This window comes from Pan troglodytes, chromosome 19 (genome assembly GCF_028858775.2).
Source record: "Pan troglodytes isolate AG18354 chromosome 19, NHGRI_mPanTro3-v2.0_pri, whole genome shotgun sequence".
In the NCBI taxonomy this organism is placed as follows: domain Eukaryota; kingdom Metazoa; phylum Chordata; class Mammalia; order Primates; family Hominidae; genus Pan; species Pan troglodytes.
The window spans coordinates 26403898-26424165 of NC_072417.2; the positions used below are offsets into that span (position 1 = coordinate 26403898).

Here is a 20268-nt window from a genome sequence, read left to right on the forward strand (position 1 = left end):
GGCTGCCAGTGCGCTGACCTAGAGGGTGTGGTCAGCTGGGGGAGCTTTCAGGGTCTCCTAACTTCATCTCTGTCTTCTCCATCCCACTGCCTCTGCCTTCTTCCCCGTCAAACTCTCCAGGGGTTTCCCAGGGCTTCTTCCTCATGGGCCAGAAACAATTTAATTCAGCAGGAGTGTAATAGGCTTCTTCTGTATGCCCTGTTCTGTGCTTGGTGGTTGGGGCTGCAGAGATGTCCAAGGCACAGAGAGACAGTCCAGGAAGCTGGGCTGTGGGAGGACCACTCGGCAGAGCCTACGGAGCTGCAGCCTCACGGAAGCCTGGGCTGTGCCGATGCCCGAACAGCCATCTCCTTATGTTCTTCAACCTCACTGTCGTAGCAAACCCTGGGGTTGTGTGTCTCCTTCAAGCTTTCTGCTGACAAAGAAACCACAGGAAACATCCAGACTTTGGGCTGGGCACAGTGGCTCACGCCTGTAATCCCAGCACTTTGGGAGACCAAGGGGGAGGCGGATCACGTGAGGTCGGGAGTTCGAGACCAGCCTGACCAACATGGAAAAACCCCGTCTCTACTAAAAAGACAAAAGTAGCCGGATGTTGTGACGCATGTTATTGGGGAGGCTGAGGCAGAGGCAGGAGAATTGCCTGAACACGGGAGGTGGAGGATGTGGTGAGCCGAGATCATGCCATTGCACTCCAGCCTGGGGCAACAAGAGTGAAACTCCATCTCAAAAAAAGAAAAAAGAAAGAAAGAAAGAAAGAAAATAAAACATGCAGACTTTGAACAAGGAGGAGAACGGTTATGTTATGAAAGTTCCTCCATTTCCAGAAGTATTCTGGGAGATATGCTCTCTTTTCTGCACCTGTTTTCTCCTCCCTGAGGGAACATTTCCATCAGCATGTAAACATATTGTCCTCTCTCCCATCTTCAAAGCACACTCCCCAGCACTCATGTCCTCCTTCAGCTCCTGTGCCCTTTTCCAGCTCTCCTTTGTTGCAGATTTCTTCAATACGGTTTTCTATACTGTCTCCCTCCCTCCCTCCCTCCCTCCCTTCCTTCCTCCCTCCCTCCCTCCTTCCTTCCTTCTGACAGGGTCTTGCTCTGTCACCCAGGCTGGAGTGCAGCCTCGACCTGTGCTCAGGTGATCCTCCCACTTCAGCCCCTGAAGTAGTACAGGTATGCACCACCATGCCCAGCTTTTTTTTTTTTTTTCTGAGAGGGAGTTTTGCTCTTGTCGCCCAGGTTGGAGTGCAATGGCGCAATCTCGGCTCACTGCAACCTCCGCCTCCCGGGTTCAAGTGATTCTCCTGAGTACCTGGGATTACAGGCACCCGTCACCATGCTCAACTAATTTTTTGTATTTTTAGTAGAGACGGGGTTTCACTATGTTGGCCAGGCTGGTATCGAAATCCTGACCTCAGGCGATCCACCCGCCTAGGCTTCCCAAAGTGCTGGGATTACAGGTGTGAGTCACTGCGCCCGGCCAATGTTTGTATTTTTTTGTAGCGAAAGGGTTTTGCCATGTTGCCCAGGTTGGCCTCAAATTCCTGGGCTCAAGCAATTCACCCTCCTAAGCCTCCCAAAGTGCTGGGATTATAGGTGTGAGCCACAGCGCCTAGCCTTCTTTCTGTTTTCATTTTGTTACCTCTCGTTATTTCCTCACTCCTCTTTGGTCTCTCTCACCCCCTCTACCAAGACCGCTCTTTTTTTTTTTTTTTTTTTTTTTTTTTTTGAGACAAGTCTTGCTCTGTCGCCCAGGCTGGAGTGCAGTGGTGCAATCTCGGCTCACTGAAACTTCTGCCTCCTGGGTTCAAGCAATTCTCCTGCCTCAGCCTTCCAAGTAGCTGGGCTTACAGGCTTGTTCCACCACACCGAGCTAATTTTTGTATTTTAGTAGAGATGGGGTTTCACTATGTTGGCCGGGTTGGTCTCAAACTCCTGACCTCAGGTGATCCACCTGCCTTGGCTTCCCAGAGTGCTAGGATTACAGGTGTGAGCCACTGTGCCTGGCCCCCAAGACCACTCTTGCCGAGGCCATGACCCCAGCTCACCAAGGTTGCCCATGACCCCAGTTTGCCAAGCTGAGTCTCTGTCCTCAGTCTTTGCCTGGCCCAACAGCACCACCCAACACAGGTGGCCACTCTCTACATGAAACATTTTCTTTACTTTCTAGGACCCAACTTTCCTGGTTTTCCTCTACTTCACTGCCCCACTCATCCCAGTCTTCCTTTTGATGCCTCCTCTTCTTCTTTCTGCCCTCTGAATCCTAGGGGGGTTAGTCCTGTGCGCTCTTATCTGTCTTCTCTCAGTCTCCTGGGGATCTCACCAGTCTCATAGCTTTAAATGGTCATCAAAGAACAATGACTCCTACATTTAAATCTCCAGCCCGGTCTCTCCCCTACACTCAGATTTATACATCTAATTGTCTACCCAACATTTCCAGTAGGATACTTAAAAAAAAAAGTATTCTATTTATTTATTTATTTTGAGGGGGAGGCTCGCTCTGTAGCCCCAGCTGGAGTGCATTGGCACAATTTCGGTTCACTGCAACCTCTACCTTCCAGGTTCAAGCAGTTCTCCTGCCTCAGCCTCTTGAGTAGCTGGGACTACAGGCACACGCCACCATGCTTGGCTAATTTTTGTATTTTTAGTAGAGACAGGGTTTCACCAGGTGGCCAGGCTTGTCTGGAACTCCTGACCTCAGGTGATTCGCCTGCCCCGGCCTCCCAAAGTGCTGGGATTACAGGCGTGAGCCACTGCGCCCGGCTACAGGGAGACTTTTAAGCGGCGTCTCCCAAGAACAGGGGTTCGCCAGCATGGCAAGAGGAGGGCAAAGCGAATTAGGGTAGGAGGTGAAGAACAGTTAATCCAATCAAATGGAAGACGTCGAGTGGCGCGAGCACTGGGGTGTGAGCGCGAGGGTCAGGGTTCCAGCGCCAGGCAGGGTTGCAGCACGTTGGAAGCGAACTGGAGTTTGGAATGTCTCTCCCAGTCAACCGGGAAAGACGCAGCGCTGCCCTAATGCACTGGCCACCCCAGACCGTATGCACAACGTTGGGTTGGCAGCTTCTACACCAGGAAAGGCACCCGAAACCCCGGCGCGGCAGCTGGGGAGGGGCTGCCCCCAGCCAGGCACCCGCGAGTCCTGGGGCAGCCGCGGCTTTGGGCAGAACCATTCTCCGGAGATGGAGAGGGCAGAAAAAATCTTTCGCTCCCATCCCAACTCGGAGCCATCCGGAACTTGCACTCGCCCTTCTTGCCCTCCTTTTCTTACTGTGCTCTGTTCCGTCACCACTAGCTCCCCTCCCGCGCGGCTCTGAGTCCCGCTTGCCACTAGTTGCTTCTCGGCAGCCCCCACCCCTACGCGTGGTCCGGCCCGGCGGCTGGCGCAGGTTATAAAGGTCCCGCCGCAGCAGCGGACAGCTGACTCGAGATGCGCCCGAAGAGGTCGGGCCGGTGCTGCGCGGGGAGCCGGCTCGGACCCGGGGACCCAGCAGCCCTCACCTGTGCACCTTCGCCCTCAGCCAGTCCCGCTCCGGAGCCCTCTGCGCAGCCGCAGGCACGGGGCACTGGACAGAGAGCAGGATCCCTAGCCGCCTCTGGATCCCAGTTCCTCTCGGAAGCCCGCACCGGAGCTCGCCCGGCCTCCGAGGCTGGAGCCAAGGCAGGAGCCCGGCGCCCGTCCGCATTCTCGGCCATCCAAGGGGATGTCCGGTCTATGCCCGACAATTCGGACGCGCCGTGGACCCGCTTCGTATTCCAAGGGCCGTTTGGTTCCCGGGCCACTGGCCGGGGGACTGGAAAGGCAGCGGGCATCTGGAAGACGCCAGCCTCCTACGTTGGCCGGCGACCCGGGGTGTCCGGCCCTGAGCGCGCCGCCTTTATTCGGGAGCTGGAGGAAGGTAAATCGGGCCCCCGGGGTCCTGGACGGGGTGGGGACTGGGGCAACTCCAGGGAGGAAGTGGCCCCATCGGGTCCAGGCGCCCCGCCCCCTCTAGCACTCAGTGTCACCCGTCCACCACCCCCGCGATGTCACTGCGGTGTCTGGTCGCCCCTTCTCCATCTCCTCCTCTGCTCTTGTCCCCTGGTTTGTGCCCGTGAGTCAGGTTCTGGGGCCTGCACGCTCGCCCACCCACCTCCACGCGCCTCTTGCTGCGGCAGATCTGCACCCCCTCAGCGCCCCTCTCCTGGGTCTACCGCAGTGCCAGGAGAGGGGCGGGGGGCTGCGGGAGGGCGCTGTCCCGCGCGCTCTGAGCCTGCGCTGGCCGACCGGGCTTGCGTGCGATGGAGGGGTGGGTGGGCGGGCGGAGGGGGAAGTTTTGCCCACTTTTTGGTTGCGGTTATGGGGGCAAAGTCGCGCTCTTTTCCTGCCCCTTGTCTCTCCTATCCTCCTGCGGGTCGGGGGAGATCTCTGGATTGGGCCTAGAGGCTCGAGTGTCTCCTAATCTGGTGAAGTCTTCCTCCTGTCCTCTGCACACGCAACAGGTGCAGGGTGAGTGGCTGCATCTGTTTGTATGACCCAGGAGACTCCATTGCACTGCCTCCTGGGTAGGGGGTGATGAGCCAGTCTGAGGCTGTACTTCCCCTGGCTGTCTCCATTCTAGGCGCCAGGGACCCAGGTGTCCGGAGAGCCCAGTTTCTGAGCCTGGAGGACTGTGACCCCCTTACCTCAGGCTCCTACAGGGGTAAAAAAAAAAAAAAAAAAAGCCGGGCGCGGTGGCTGACGCCTGTAATCCCAGCCAGCACTTTGGCAGGCCGAGGCGGGCGGATCGCTAGGTCAGGAGTTCGAGACCAGCCTGGCCAACATGGTGAAACCCCGTCTCTACTAAAAATACAAAAATAAGCTGGGCGTGGTGGTGGGCGTGTATAACCCCAGCTACGGGAGGTTGAGGCAGGAGAATTGCTTGAATCTGGGAGGCAGACGTTGCAGTGAGCTGAGATCTCGCCATCGCACTCCAGCCTGGAGGACAAGAGCAAGGCTTTGTCTAAAAAAAAAAAAACAAAAAAACCCCCCCAAAAACCCCAAAAACCTAAAAACCCTGTCCGCTTGGCCCTGGGAGCAGGGAAGGGAGTGTTGAGTGCCGAGGGGTAAGGGGAGGATGTGGGGGGCAGGAGGGGAGCCCAGTCTTCTCTCCCGATGACCCTTGTTGGAGAACTGACGATAGGACGGGAAACAGCTGTTTGCTGGTAGCATCTGCTCCTTTTTCCTGACCTGGCTGGGCCTTTTCTCCCCACCTGCCGCCTCCTGCAGCACTGTGTCCTAACCTACCTCTGCCAGTCAAAAAGATCACCCAGGAAGACGTCAAAGTGATGTTATATTTGCTGGAGGAGGTGTGTACTGCCTTCCTGATCCAGGCAGGCCCTTATTCTAGTTTTGTCCTGTAGGGGTGGGGGTCTTGTTTATTTCCTGATTGGCAGTCTCTCTGGGGCCCCAGGTAAGGGTCCTTCTTATGGGAGACAGGTCGATGTGGGATGTTCAGGCTGGAAGAGCTCTCAGAGCCAGTCTGATCTTCTTTTTCCATGAGGGGAAACTGAGCCAGGTTCCACAGTGGGTTAATGGCAGACTCTGGTCTGGTACCCTAGAGAACTAGGAGATGGGGAAGGTTCTCTTAGGGGCCTAGCCTCTCTCTGACCCCTGTGTCCCCCCCAGCTTCTCCCACCTGTCTGGGAGAGCGTTACCTATGGGATGGTCCTTCTGCAGAGAGAGAGGGACCTGAACACTGCAGCTCGCATTGGCCAGTCCCTGGTGAAACAGAACAGTGTTTTGATGGAGGAGAACAGCAAGCTGGAAGCCCTGCTGGGCTCAGCCAAGGAGGAGGTAACCGGGTGGGGAGGAGAGGATAGGGGGCCAATCTACACCTGCCTCATGCCAGGACCCTCTCCTGTCCCTGCCCACTCCCAACCCATGGCTCCTTTCTCTTCCTGCCAGATTTTACACCTCAGACACCAGGTGAACTTGCGGGATGAGCTCCTCCAGCTCTACTCAGATTCTGATGAGGAGGATGAGGATGAAGAAGAGGAGGAGGAAGAGGAACAGGAAGAAGAGGAAGCAGAGGAAGACCAGCAGTGTGCTCATCCCTGTGATGCCCCTAAGCTGTGAGTTCCTGCCTTTGCACCTGCGAGTCCTTTCTCTGAGCCTCAATTTCCTCACTTGTTAAGAGGGACACAGGTGATGTGCTTGCCGGCAGGGTTGCTGGAACTAATTGAGAACACTGCCCTTAGCCCTGGTGGGCTGGGAACTGGGAAGCCCCACTCCCTGCACCCTGAATCCCATTCCTCCGTCCCCTAGGATTTTGCAGGAGGCATTGCTGCACCAGCACCACTGCCCACAGCTGGAAGCCTTGCAGGAGAAGCTGAGGCTGCTGGAGGAGGAGAATCATCAGCTGAGAGAAGAGGTGAGAATGGGGGAGGAGGGCGTCCCTGCTAGCAGGGGGTGTTGACTTCCCTGTCCCTTCCTCTTTGTCTCCCTCCAGGCCTCTCAACTCGACACTCTTGAGGATGAGGAACAGATGCTCATTCTGGAGTGTGTGGAGCAGTTTTGTACGTAATGTTGTCACTTGGGGTGGGGGGTTGTCCCAAGGAGCAGAGAAAAGAACTCAAGATGCGGAGTATGGAGATCCAAGTTCAAGTCCCAGATCTGGCACTCCTAGCTGTGTGAACTTGGATACATTCCTTGACCTCTCTGAACCTTTGTCTTTAGAATGGGGATTAATTTTCTCAGCCCCACTGATCTCTCCAGGGTTTATGAAGATTAAGAGTGTCAACAGCTGAGGAAGTACTTTGTGCAAACTATAAAGAGCTATACAGAAATTGTGGGTCTCAGGCCAGGCACGGTGGCTCATGCCTGTAATCCCAACAGTTTGGGAGGCTGAGGCCGGCAGATCACCTGAGGTCAGGAGTTTGAGACCAGCCTAACCAACATAGAGAAACCCTGTCTCTACTAAAAATACAAAAATTAGCCAGATGCAGTGGCACAAGCCTGTAGTCCCAGCTCCTTGGGAGGCTGAGGTGGGAGAATTGCTTGAACCTGGGAGACAGAGTTTGCAGTGAGCCTAGATCACGCCACTGCACCCCAGCCTGGGCGACAGAGCAAGACTCCATCTCAAAAAAAAAAAGGTGGGTCTCCTCCAAGCCTGTCTCCTCTTATTTGGGGCAGGCAAGAGGGAGCCATGAGCTGCCAGAGACCAGGCACCCAGGGCTGGGACAGTTCAGAGTCATGTACGGGGCAGTGGCTGTGCCTGGCATCGTCCTAGGCACTGTGTGTTTATGAAGATGAGTGAGGAGCAGTGTTTGTGCCTGAGGAGTTCAAGTGTAGCTGGTGAGATGCAGACGCAAAGTGGCAACAGCTGAACTCCTGCTGTTCCCTTTACCCCAGACCTGACCTTCCTTCCTGCTGGGTTCTGCAACTCCCTGAATGGCCCCACTGGTCCCCAGGCCACTGGAGTAGGAACCAGTCCCCAAGCTCTGTTGCTTTTACCTCCTAGGAATGGCTTAAGTCTTTTTCCGCCTCCCCACTCGGGCTGCCTCTAGCCCAGGATACCTCTTAACTGGTCGCACTGCCTCTACTCGCGCCCTACCAGGAACTTCTGCACACAGCCTTAATGAGTTTTCTAAAACCAAATCTGGCCAGGTGCAGGGGCTCCCACCTGTGGTCCCAGCTACTCAGGAGGCTGAGGTGGGAGGATTGCTTGAGCCTGTGAATTCTGGGCTGTAGTACACTATGCCGACAGGGTCAGTACGGTCCAGGGAGTGGAGTACCACTGGGTTGCCTGAGGAGGGGTGAACTGGCTCAGGTCAGAAACAGAGCAGGTGAAAACTCCCATGCTGATCAGTAATAGGATCGCACCTATGAATAGCCACTGTACTCCAGCCCCAGCCTGGGAACCTGGCAAGACCTCATTTCTTTCTTTCTTTCTTTTTTTTTTTTTTTGAGATGGAGTACAGTGTTGCAGTCTTGGCTCACTGCAACCCCTGCCTCCTGGGTTCAAGTGATTCTCCTGCCTCAGCTTCCTGAGTAGCTGGGACTACTGGTGTGTGCCATCATGCCAGGCAAATTTTTTTTTTTTTTTTTTTTTGAGACGGAGTCTCACTGTCGCCCAGCTAGAGCAATGTCATGATCTCAGCTCACTGCAACCTCCGCCTCCCAGGTTCAAGTGATTCTCCTGCCTCAGCCTCCTGAGTAGCTGGGATTACAGGCCTGTGCTACCGTGCCCAGCTAATTTTTGTATTTTTAGTAGAGATGGGGTTTCACCATGTTGGCCAGGTTGGTCTTGAATTCCTGACCTCAAGTGATCTTCCCGCCTTGGCCTCCCACAGTGCTAGGATTACAGGTGTGAGCCACCATGCCCGGCCAAGACCGCATTTCCTTTTTTTTTTTTTTTTTTTTTTTTTGAGATGGAGGCTCGCTCTGTAACCCAGGCTGGAGTGCAGTGGTGTGGTCTTTGCTCACTGCAACCTCCACCTCCCGGGTTTAAGCGATTCTCCTGCCTCAGCCTCCCGAGTAGCTGGGATTACAGGCATGCGCCACCATGCACAGCTAATTTTGGTATTTTTAGTAGAGATGGGGTTTCACCATGTTGGCCAGGCTGGTGTTGAACTCCTGACCTCAAGCGATCCATCCCCCTCGGCCTCGCAAAGCGCTGAGATTACAGGCGTGAGCCACTGTGCCTGGCCCAAGACCTCATTTCTTAAAAAACAAGTAGCCGGGTGCAGTGGCTCACCCCTGTAATCCCAGCACTTTGGGAGGTGGAGGCAGGTGGATCTCTTGAGGTCAGGAGTTTGAGACCAGCCTGGCCAACATGGTGAAACCCCGTCTCTACTAAAAATACAAAAATTAACTGGGCGTGGTGGCGCATGCCTGTAATCCCAAGTACTCGGGAGGCTGAGGCAGGAAAATCGCTTGAACTCGGGAGGCAGTTACAGTGAGCCAAGATTGCACCATTGCACTCCTGCCTGGACGACAGAGATTCGGTCTCAAATAAATAAATAAATAAACCAACAAACCCAAGTCTGACCACGTCATTACTGTGCCTAAAACTCCCAAATAGCTTTCCATTGGCCAAAGGATAAACCCCACCCCCTTGCCCACCATTGTGGTCTGGCCTGTGTGCACTGTTCTGGGCCCTCCCACTCCCAGTGTCTTATGATGGCCTCTGGGCCTTTCCAGTCAGCTTGGACCCATGTTTTTCCTTCTTTGCCTGGGTGAGCTTCACTTGCCCTGTGGTCTTAGCTTAGTGGTTCCTTTTTCCAGGAATCCTTCCTATACCTTGCAGGTCGGGTTGGGTGCTGTAGCTGCGATGCCCCTGCCCCGTACACCCTTGACATTTGCCCATCATGGCCTGTATGATGTGTGACTGTGGTCTGTCTCCCCACCAACTTTACCTCAGTGTGGCGGCAGGGTCTTACTGACCACTCACCCTGGTGCCCTGCTCAGTATCAGTCAATGAACATTTCTTGAATGGAAGACCTGAGTGAGGAATGCAAAGCCCTGCAGGACCCACTGGCACAGCGCAGCAGCCGAGGGTGGGGGAGACAGAGGCATCTGGGAGGGCCAGAGCTGGTCCCTGAAGGCCAGGGGAGCCAGGGCTGACCTGTCCTCTGCCCTCCCCAGCGGAGGCCAGCCAACAGATGGCTGAGCTGTCAGAGGTGCTGGTGCTCAGGCTGGAAAACTATGAACGGCAGCAGCAGGAGGTCGCTCGGCTGCAGGCCCAGGTGCTGAAGCTGCAGCAGCGCTGCCGGATGGTGAGTCGGGTGTGTGTGGAACCCTCTTGTCGTGGCCCCATGGGACCCTAGCTTCCTTCTTCCTGCCTCCACTCGGCTCCACCAGGCCTGAGGTCCCTTTCTGTGTCACAGTCAGAGACCTCAGAGAGCCCCTTATCTTGACCCCTTGTTGTCTTGAGGAGACCAAGGCCCAGAGAGGGTCCTGGAGTCTTCTAGGAACCAGGCTGTGTGACTCCCCTGCCTTCTTTGCCCTCCTTCCGTGTGACTTGTCATTTCATGGGCTGCCAAGGACTCACTGATGTGCTTGGGAAGACTTGCTGGAAGCAGGGGGTGCCCTGAGTGGGTAGGCCTCAGATGGGGGTTCACTGGTTTTGGGTCCTTCCAGTATGGGGCTGAGACTGAAAAGTTGCAGAAGCAGCTGGCTTCAGAGAAGGAAATCCAGATGCAGCTCCAGGAAGAGGTGAGTCTCGCTGCCGGCTTCTGCCCCCACCCTGGAGAGCCGCTGGCCCAGAGTGGGGACCCCAGGCCCTTGGCAGCTACCTGACTCTGGAGAGGACTAGCAGGAACTGAGTCTTGTCCGTTTCCACCCCCTCCATGCCTGGCACAGCCCAGCAGGTGACAGTTCCATCAAGGTCTGAGTGGTGTGGAGTGCAGGGACCTGCCCTGGGTCCCCCACATGACACTCGGAGTCCAGAACCTGGGCCTCTGGCCTCAGCCTGAGAGCAGATAGGCAGGAGTGCTGGACTGGGTGTGCCTGGGTCCCAACAGAGCGTGTGGGTGGGTTCCCAGCTGCAGGACCTGCGGGAGAAGTACATGGATTGTGGGGGCATGCTGATTGAGACGCAGGAGGAGGTGAAGACCCTCCGCCAGCAACCCCCGGTGTCCACTGGGTCTGCCACCCATTACCCATACAGCGTGCCTCTGGTGAGGACCCTCCCCTGGCTGCCCACTTTTCTACGTCTGTGCCTGTGTCTCAGCCTTGGTGGCTGATTGAGATCCCAGTTCCCTTCTGTGCCTGAGCCTATGGGTGGGGGTTCTGTGGGGGTCCTCTGGTAACGTCTGTTCTCTCCACCATAGGAGACTCTTCCTGGTTTCCAGGAGACGCTGGCTGAGGAGCGCAGAACGTCTCTAAGGAGGATGATCTCAGACCCTGTGTATTTTATGGAGAGGTGCGTGGCTGGGGCCCTCCCTTGCCCCGTAGGCCATGGCCTTTCCTGTAGTGGGGAGGGGGTTTGCCCTCACACTCTGACCTTCCACGCTTCCCTATACCCACCTCGTTCACTGCATCAGCCCCTCCACTCATTGCTTCTCTATGAATATGGACCCATCACTTCCCCCTGAGGTATTTTTTTTTTTTTTGAGATGGAGTCTTGCTCTGTCACCCAAGCTGGAGTGCAATGGTATGATCTTGGCTCACTGCAACCTCTGCCTCCCAGGTTCAAGCAATTCTCCTGCTTCAGCCTTCCGAGTAGCTGGGATTACAGGCATGTGCCATCACGCCTGGCTACTTTTTGTATTTTTAGTAGAGACACAGTTTCACCCTGTTGGCCAGGCTGGTCTCAAGCTCCTGACCTCAGGTGATCTGCCCGCCTCAGCCTCCCAAAGTGCTGGGATTACAGGCGTGAGCCATCATGCCCAGCCTGAGGTTTTTTTTTTTTTTTTTTTTTTTGAGACGAGTCTCACTCTGTCACCTGGACTGGAGTGCAGTGGCGAGATCTTGGCTCACTGCAACCTCCATCTCCTGGGTTCAAGCGAGTCTCCTGCCTCAGCCTTCCAAGTAGTTGGGACTACAGGCACGAGCCTGGCTAATTTTTTTTTTTTTTTTTGAGATGGAGTCTTGTTTTGTTGTCCAGGTTGGCGTGATCTCGGCTTACTGCAACCTCCGTCTCCTGGGTTCAAGTGATTCTCCTACCTCAGCCTCCTGAGTAGCTGGGACTACAGGTGGCCGTCTCCACGCCCGGCTAATTTTTGTATTTTTAGTAGAGATGGGCCAGTAGAGATGTTGGCCAGGCTAGTCTTGAACTCCTGACCTTGTGATCCACCCGCTTGGGCCTCTCAAAGTGTTGGGATTATAGGTGTGAGCCACTGCACCTGGCCAAGCCCAGCTAATTTTTGTATTTTTAGTAGAGACGGGGTTTTACCATGTTGGCTAGGCTGGTCTTGAACTCCTGACCTCAGGTGACCTGCCCACCTCGGCCTCCCAAAGTGCTGGGATTACAGGCGTGAGCCACTGCTCATGGCCACTACCTAAGGTTCTTCAGCTTGACCAAGCCCCAGGGACTGCAGTTTCGGCTTCCATTGTCTCATAATGAAGGTCCTTTTCTCTTTGAAGGAATTATGAGATGCCCAGAGGGGACACATCCAGCCTAAGGTAAGCCTGCCAGGGGCTCCCCTACAACCTGCCCTCAGCTTTCAGCAGCCAGACAGCCCACCTGCCTCTGGTTCTGCCACCCTGCAACTCCGGAGAAGGCCCTGCTATCTCGGCTGGCTGAGCTGAGAACTGTTCTGGGAAGGGGCTGCCCCACTTTTCCTTCAAATCTTGCCCCCTGGGTGGCTGTCTGATTCCAGGCAGCTCTGAGTGGGGACTGAAGCTTTCTTTTCAACTGACTATGGGCTGAGAGGTGACAGGCACTGGCTTAGGAGCTGGGAACACCTGGGACTAAGGCCCAGCGTGGTCCCTTTCCTGACTGTGTGTCCTTGGGCAAGTCATTTGACCTGTCTGAGCCTGTCTAGAATGGATTTGTTCCTATGGCAAGTAGCTGTGGGGTGGGCTATGAAGGTTGAATCATGCAGGAGGGAGACAGAAGTGGGTGTTAACCCTGTTGGTGTCTTCCGTGCAGGGTCAGGGACATAAAAGAAGATGGGGCCTATGCAGTGTTGGTGACCATTCTTCCTCCCTCCCACCAGGGGGATGGGCTGGGTGTTTGAAGCCTTGGAGCTGGTACCTAGCTCGCCTCTCCCCTGGCTGGGACAGAACCAGGAGGAACCATCAGAGTCTGTGTGGAGACGGGTGGGGGTGGGCCTGGGGGGTTGGACTTTCCAGCCCCTCTAAAGATGTCGCTATCTCCCGCCCAGGTATGATTTTCGCTACAGTGAGGATCGAGAGCAGGTGCAGGGGTTTGAGGCTGAGGAAGGGTTGATGCTGGCAGCGGATATTATGCGGGGGGAAGATTTCACGCCTGCGGAGGAGTTGGTGCCCCAGGAGGAGCTGGGGGCTGCCAAGAAGGTGCCGGCTGAGGAAGGGGTGATGGAAGAGGCAGAGCTGGTGTCAGAGGAGACCGAGGGCTGGGAGGAGGTGGAACTGGAGCTGGATGAGGCAACGCGGATGAACGTGGTGACATCAGCCCTGGAGGCCAGCGGCTTGGGCCCTTCACACCTGGACATGAATTATGTCCTCCAGCAGCTGGCCAACTGGCAAGATGCCCATTACAGGCGGCAGCTGAGGTGGAAGATGCTCCAGAAAAGTGAGTGCCCCCACGGGGCCCTCCCTGCCGCCAGCCGGACAAGCTGCAGATCGTCGTGCCGATGAAAAGAGAGGGTGGATAAGCTCCCGGAGTGCTCACCTGCCCCAGCCTGGCCCTACCTGCTGTGCTTATTTGCATGGACTTTGCATATCATTTGCATAGACACCTCTGATCCCCTTCAGTGGGAACCGTAGTGTCAGTGCTCATTTATGTGGCATTTGCTTAGGATTCCAGATCTCCATCCACTTTTCTCCTGGGGGCTGGGCTGGGGGTCAGGGCTGGGACTGTGCCCCCACACTGCACCTCAGCTTCCCATCTCTGCCCGCTTGCCTCCCCTGCCCCCAACCCCTGCCTCCTCTATCCCCCAGGCTCTCCAACTCTGCAGCAGTGGCAGCAGCAGTCAAAACAAACACGGGGGTGGTGGGTGGGATGGTGGAGCAGCCCAGGGGCTGACCCAGGCTGGAGGACAGGGCCAGCCACCCTCCCACGGCCTGGGAGGAAGAGAGGCCTTCTGGGACTGCCCAGCCTATGGGGACAAAGGCCTTCACCAGCAAGGGCCACAGTTGGAACAGTCCCCTGGGTGTCAGAAGGTGGGCTAGGGCCTCCTGCAGGGTTGTGGGGTGGAACAGGGTCTCCTCTCCCCAGCCAGAAACCCCAAAGTCTGGGAGCTGCACTTGCCGAGTGCAGGCCATGTGAGCCCTGCCTCTTTAAGGAGCCGCAGGACATGAAAGATGACCTTGTGACACTCATGCACAGCAGCCATTGCACGTGCGTCAGCTCCCATCAGCCTCACTCTGTGGCAGGTGATGTGTCCCCATTGGTTAGGTGAGGAGGTGAGGCTCAGAGAGCTAAGGACACTTGTTTGGGGCCACACAGCCAGGGGTAGATCTGAGCCCGTCCTCTCTACTCCTGTGCTGTAGCACCTTCACTGGCTCATCCCTCCCCTCTAGTGCTGTCCTGGTACCCGTCCCAGTCTGTCCCCATTCTCATGGCCCTTTGGTCACTGCCGGGTGGAATAGCACTGGCTTCAGCAGGCGTGTCATGTAAGCTTGTGCAGGTTATAAACTGAACCATGACCTTTATGGCGCATGCAGGGGGCAACCTGCATAATTATCAATGGCGACTTTCCGTGTCCTTCTGATACAGTTGATCAGACCCCTGCCCACCGCCCAGGCCAGGCCTGTGGTCATCAATGCCCCAGTTCACATCCACCTGCTTCTCTTCCAGGCTTTGCTGTTCCCCAGCAGCCTGCAGAGGCCCCACAGACAGCTTGAGGCCCCTCCTTCTGCTGCCTGGCCAAGCCCCACACCCGCAGACCCTCCTTCCCATCCTCTGAAATGGGACCCTGTGTCTGTCACCAGCCCACCCTCTGTGTTCATGAACCTGGGCTGGAGCTTGGGGACCCCTCCCTGCCCCTGGCTTCCTCTTCCATGTTCTGCCCTTTCCCACATGTTGGAGGCTTTTCCAACGTCTTCAGGGACAGGCGGTAGGAACCCCGGCCCTCGCTCTGCAGCTGGTGCAAAAGCTGTGGCTGCCAGGCCTGGGCCACATAGCAGCCCAGGGGGCAGGAGAAGCCCGGGAGAGGCCCACTGGCTACCAGACTCAGCCCTGAGCAGGGAACAGGGCCCAGCTTCCACCGGCAGGGAGTTGTGAGCGCCCTCCCAACAATGTGCCCCTCACCCCTTGATGCCCATGCTAATGGTGGCCACCCTGGTTCTTGTTGACTTGAGGGACCTGGCTGTCTTCCCTGTTCTTCATCCTTTCTTCTCAGTCCCTACCTACTGTTTGTAACCACAAGTGTCTCTGTGTGTGGGTGGGTGAGGGCCCCTCTGCCCAGTGGTGTGTCTCCTCTCCCTCCCTCCCTCTTCTGCCAGTGGCCTGGGGGTGTCCAGGCTCCCATCCATGGCCCAGCCCCTCTCCCCTCTGTCTTGATCCCCCCTCCCTGCCCCTGGCTTCCTCTTCCATGTTCTGCCCTTTCCCACACCTTTGTTCCTCAATAGCTGGGGGCTGGGACTGAGGCCTTCTGCAGGTACCTGCCCCCCTTCACACAGCACCTCTCAATCTCCTATTGCTTGTCAGCCTGTGTGCGTGTGGTGCAGGAAATAAAGGATCTATGCCCTGCTGGCCCAGCCTCCAGCTGTCTCTCTAGGGAGTGTGTGTGTGCACTTGGCAGGGCGAAGTTGTAGAGAAAGGGTGGATGCTAATATTGAAGTATGTGCCAAGGACTCCTATTAAATACGCCGTTTAATCATAGCAGCAGCTCCTAGAGGGCGGTGGGTGATGTCATAAGTGTCTGTTGGATGGAGAAACTCAGGCCAGAGTAGGTTAAGTGATGCCCTCACCAGCAGATCATGGCTAGTGTGGAGCTGGGATTTGAGCTCATGCTTCCCTGATCCTTTCACCCCAGAGACTGACTCAGTGGCCTGGCTGTGAAAGATAGGATGGGAGAGAGTCACCCACTGTCTTAGGGTGAAGTCCCCAGAGCAGACCTGGAACAGGGTTTAGGAACCAGTATAGTCGCCCTCCGTATCCTCAGGCTCTGCATCCGTGGAGTCAACTAACCACAGATAGAAAATATTTGGGGGAGGCTGGGTGCAGTGGCTCATGCCTGTAATCCTAGCACTTTGGGAGGCCGAGGTGGGTGGATCACTTGAGGTCAGGAGTTCGAGACCAGCCTGGCCAACATGGTGAAACCCCCCATCTCCACTAAAAATACAAAAATTAGCTGAGCGTGGTGGTGGGTGCCTGTAATCCCAGCTACTTGGGAAGCTGAGGCAGGAGGATCACTTGAACCCAGGAGGCAGAGGTTGCAGTGAGCGGAGATCATGCCACTGCACTCCAGTCTGGGCAACAACAGCAAGACTCCATTTGAAAACACAAGAAAATATCTGGGGGAGGCCAGGCGCGGTGGCTCATGCCTGTAATCCCAGCACTTTGGGAGGCTGAGGTGGGCGGATCACTTGAGGTCAGGAGTTCGAGACCAGCCTGGTCAACATGGTGAAACCCCGTCTCTACTAAAAATACAAAAAAATTTAGCTGGGCATGGTGGCAGCCCCTGTAATCCCAGCTACTTGGGAGGCTGAGGTGAGAGGATCACTTGAGCTTGGAAGGTTGAGGTTGCAGTGAGCTGAGGTTGCACCACTGTACTCCATCCTGGGTGACAGAGTAAGACCCTGTCTCAAAAAAAGAGAAAAGAAAATGACAGACAAACCAGACATGGGGGAAATTGCCAGCTTTGATAAAGCTTTGAAGGAAACGGAGATGCAGGAGAACACCTTGTGGACCAGAGACCACTGAGCAGGAGAAGCAGTGAAATTTCCTAAAATCTGGAGGATTCCCTGCCCCTGTTATCTTCAAGTCCCCAGTGGTGATGTGGAAGAAAAGCAACCTGCAAGGTGGATGCAAGCCACAAGCTGCTCTGTGAACCTGGGCACCTCACACAGATGCCACTGGCCTGTGGGTCTCTGAGGGGACCCGCAAATGGGACTGCCAAATTCTCTGGTTTGCTCCGGGATATTATAGAAAATTATTTATATGAATAGTAAAAATAAAACACACTTTGTGGCCCCCCTGCCAAAAGAATATCATTGAGAAGATTATTGCTGTGGCTAACCGGGTCTCAGTCCTGCTGGGAACTCTGGGGGACAGTAGAATATATCTCAGAGTAGCCTGAGTGAGGTGGCTCACACCTGTAATCCCAGCACATTGGGAGGGCGAGGCAGGTGGATCACCTGAGGTCAGGAGTTCGAGACCAGCCTGACCAATGGAGAAACCCCGTCTCTACTAAAGATACAAAATTAGCTGGGCATGGTGGCACACATGCCTGTAATCCCAGCTACTCGGGAGGCTGAGACAGGAGAATCGCTTGAATCCAGGAGGTGGAGGTTGCGGTGAGCTGAGATTGCACCGTTACACCCCAGCCTGGGCAATAAGAGTGAAACTCTGTCTCAAGGGAAAAAAAAAAAAAAAAAAAAAAAAAAATATATATATATATATATATATATATATATCTCAGAGTTATCCCACCCCTTGGGTGGGGGAGCTGGGGTATTTATCCTCTAACTGTCATCTGACACTGTCTGAGAGATGCTTCTGGAGGCATTTAACTGCCCTGCACTTGGCCCTGAAGGAAATTAGAATGTGTTACCTCCAAATACGCCACTTTGGCATAAGGACTATTTTGAGCTGAAGGCAATTGAGAAGACGCAGATACAAGAAAAGCTCCCTACCCTCCTATTTGCATAAAAACAGGACATACATTTTCAACTGTGTCCATCTACCAGGAAGGATAAAAGTTAAATCTCTGGGCTGGGCACGGTGGCTCATGCCTGTAATCCTAACACTTTGGGAGACCAAGGTGGGTGGATCACCTGAGGTCAGGAGTTCGAGACCAGCCTGAGCAACATGGAGAAACCCTGTCTCTACTGAAAATACAAAATTAGCCGGGTGTGGTGGCACATGCCTGTAATCCCAGCTACTTGGGAGGCTGAGGCAAAAGAATTGCTTGCACCTGGGAGGCGGAGGTTGCAGTGAGCCGAGATTGCCCCATTGCACTCCAGCCTGGGCAACAACAGCGAAACTCTGTGTCAAAAATAAATAAATAAATAAATAAAGCTGGGCGCGGTGGCTCATGCCTGTAATCCCAGCACTTTGGGAGGCCGAGGCGGGTGGATCACGAGGTCAGGAGATCGAGACCATCCTGGCTAACACGGTTAAACCCCGCCTCTACTAAAAATACAAAAAATTAGCCGGGCGTGGTGGTGGGCGCCTGTAATCCCAGCTACTTGGGATGCTGAGGCAGGAGAATGGCGTGAACCCGGGAGGCAGAGCTTGTAGTGAGCCAAGATCGTGCCACTGCACTCCAGCCTGGGCAACAGAGTGAGACTCTGTCTCAAAAAAAAAAAAAAGTTAAATATCTGGAGACAACTTTATTTTTTATTATTTTTTTGGTTTCCATAATTTGGACTTATTTTATTGATACTCATTAGTGAATAAAATGTTGATTTTTGATGCATTACAATACACTTTTTGGTAGTGGTTGCACAATGTTGATCATTTATTTATTTACTAAATACTGCAATCTCCAAATTGCCTTTTTTTTTTTGAGACAGAGTCTCGCCCTGTCTCCCAGGCTGGAGTGCAATGGCGTGATCTCAGCTCACTGCAACCTCTGCCTCCTGGGCTCAAGCAATTCTCCTGTCTCAGCCTCCTGAGTAGCTGGGATTACAGGTGCATAACACCATGCCCAGCTAATTTTTGTATTTTTAGTAGAGACAGGGTTTCACCGTATTGGTCAGGCTGGTCTCGAACTCCTGACCTCGGGTGATCCGCCTGCCTTGGCTTCCCAAAGTGCTGGGATGACAGACATGAGCCACTGCGGCTGGCCAAATTGCCAATTTTTACATGGTATTTCTGGCAATGATGGTGGCTCGTCTCTCTGAATACATAAAATGGTCCATTCAATCCATGGTTTTCATATTCCTTTGTTATTCTATCTACTGCTTTAAAATACATTCAGGCTGAGTGCAGCGGCTCACACCTAGAGAATCCCAGCACTTTGGGAGGCTGAGGCGGGTGGATCACGGGGTCAGGAGTTCAGGACCAGCCTGGACAGCATGGCGAAACCCCACCTCTACTAAAAAGTACAAAAATTAGCCTGGCATGGTGGTGCCTGCCTATAATCCCAGCTACTTGAGAGGCTGAGGCAGGAGAATCGCTTGAACCTGGGAGGTGGAGGTTGCAGTGAGCTGAGATGGCACTACTGCACTCCAGCCTGGGTGACAGAGCAAGACTCTGTCTCAAAAAAATAAAATACATTCAAATAAAAAAATATAAGTTACTTGCAACAAGTGCAAACTTAGAACAGCGAGGAGAGCTGAGAACATAATTAATCAATACTCTTGTGTTCAGAGCATAAATAGTCTGAAACCATGGGACTGAAGCTTGCTCCTCATAGACTTTCTCAAAGTATCCTTGGTGGACGTAAGGTTACCCTCACTCAACGGAAGGACACATCTGCTGCTGTGGTGGGAGGACACAGAATGACAATTTCATTTACGTAGGACGTTTTCCTTCCGTAATGTCTGGAACAAGTCGGAGACAACTTTAGACCCCTTTCAGCCTGGAGTGGCACCAGTGCAATCTAATAACAAACTTGACTCACTAGCCTTTATCTACCATTCGTTTTCCATATAGCTGCTTTCCCATGCACAGTTAGCCACCCTTGGAAGTCCAACCTAGGCTGGAGCTTGGGGGCCTGGACCTCAGCCCTCTTCTGGGACAGGCGGTAGGAACCCCAGCCCTTGTTCTGCAGCTGGCACAAGAGCTGTGACTGCCGGATGTGGGTCACATGGCAGCCCAGGGGGGCAGGAGAAGCCGGGGGAGGCCCACTGGCTACCAGACCCAGCCCTGAGAGGGGACAGGGCTCAGCTCCCACGGGCAGAAAGCTGTTTCCCACACACAGTTAGCCACCCTTGGAAGTCTAAAAATTGCTGTCCTTTATCTTGCCTACAAATGTATTGTTCTTTGTTGAAGATGCTCTGTGAGCCTGAATTCTCCCATCCGAGTACTAACCAGGCCCCACCGTGCTTAGTTTCCAAGATCAGACAAGATCGGGCGCGTTCAGGGTGGTATGGCCGTAGACAGTGTGAGCCTGAATTCTAAGCTACCTCTCTGAGTTACTCAACTCTGGGTACTCTGTGTTAAATGTGTGATACACATGTTAATAAACTTGTTTGCTTTTCTCTTGTAATCTGTCTTTTATTACAGAGCCCCAGCCATGGACCTAAGATGGGTAGAGAAAACACTTTCCCTCCTCTACAGCCCTCAGGTGGTGGGTAGCTCAAGGTAATGGTGTCAACAGGCACAAGGACAATGATGGAATGGAGTGAGACACCAGCAATGCCTGCACCAGCCACTCATGAGCAATTATTTACAAATATTTATTGGGTTCCTCCTATTCTTGCCACCGGGGATACAGAAGGGAGGAGGGACTTGTCACGCTCCCAGTTTCCTGTTTTGCCAGAGAGGCAGACAATAAACTGGCAAACAAAACAACTACAGATTGTGAAATGTGTTCTAAAGAA

The 20268-nt window shown here is 54.3% G+C and overlaps 1 protein-coding gene across 9 annotated transcripts; it reads left to right on the plus strand.

Moving 5' to 3' along the window:
• Positions 1 to 1227: 1227 nt before the first annotated feature.
• Positions 1228 to 20239, plus strand: HAP1 (huntingtin associated protein 1). Of its 9 annotated transcripts, none has more exons than XM_009432198.5 (12): positions 1228 to 3901; positions 5251 to 5330; positions 5650 to 5817; positions 5929 to 6095; positions 6289 to 6394; positions 6473 to 6539; positions 9610 to 9740; positions 10105 to 10179; positions 10509 to 10643; positions 10797 to 10888; positions 12052 to 12090; positions 19952 to 20239. In XM_009432198.5, the coding sequence occupies exons 1-12, from the start codon at positions 3433 to 3435 to the stop codon at positions 20031 to 20033; spliced, it is 1611 nt and encodes a 536-aa protein (XP_009430473.1). In that variant the 5' UTR covers positions 1228 to 3432; the 3' UTR covers positions 20034 to 20239. The 9 variants fall into 9 exon arrangements, with proteins under 9 accessions (XP_009430473.1, XP_054526876.1, XP_024206083.2 ...); XM_009432195.4 differs by lacking the exon at positions 19952 to 20239 and adding an exon at positions 12795 to 15307 and having other exon boundaries at positions 1395 to 3901; XM_009432196.5 differs by lacking the exon at positions 19952 to 20239 and adding an exon at positions 12795 to 15307 and having other exon boundaries at positions 1397 to 3901; positions 5701 to 5817.
• The last annotated feature ends 29 nt before the right edge of the window (positions 20240 to 20268 follow it).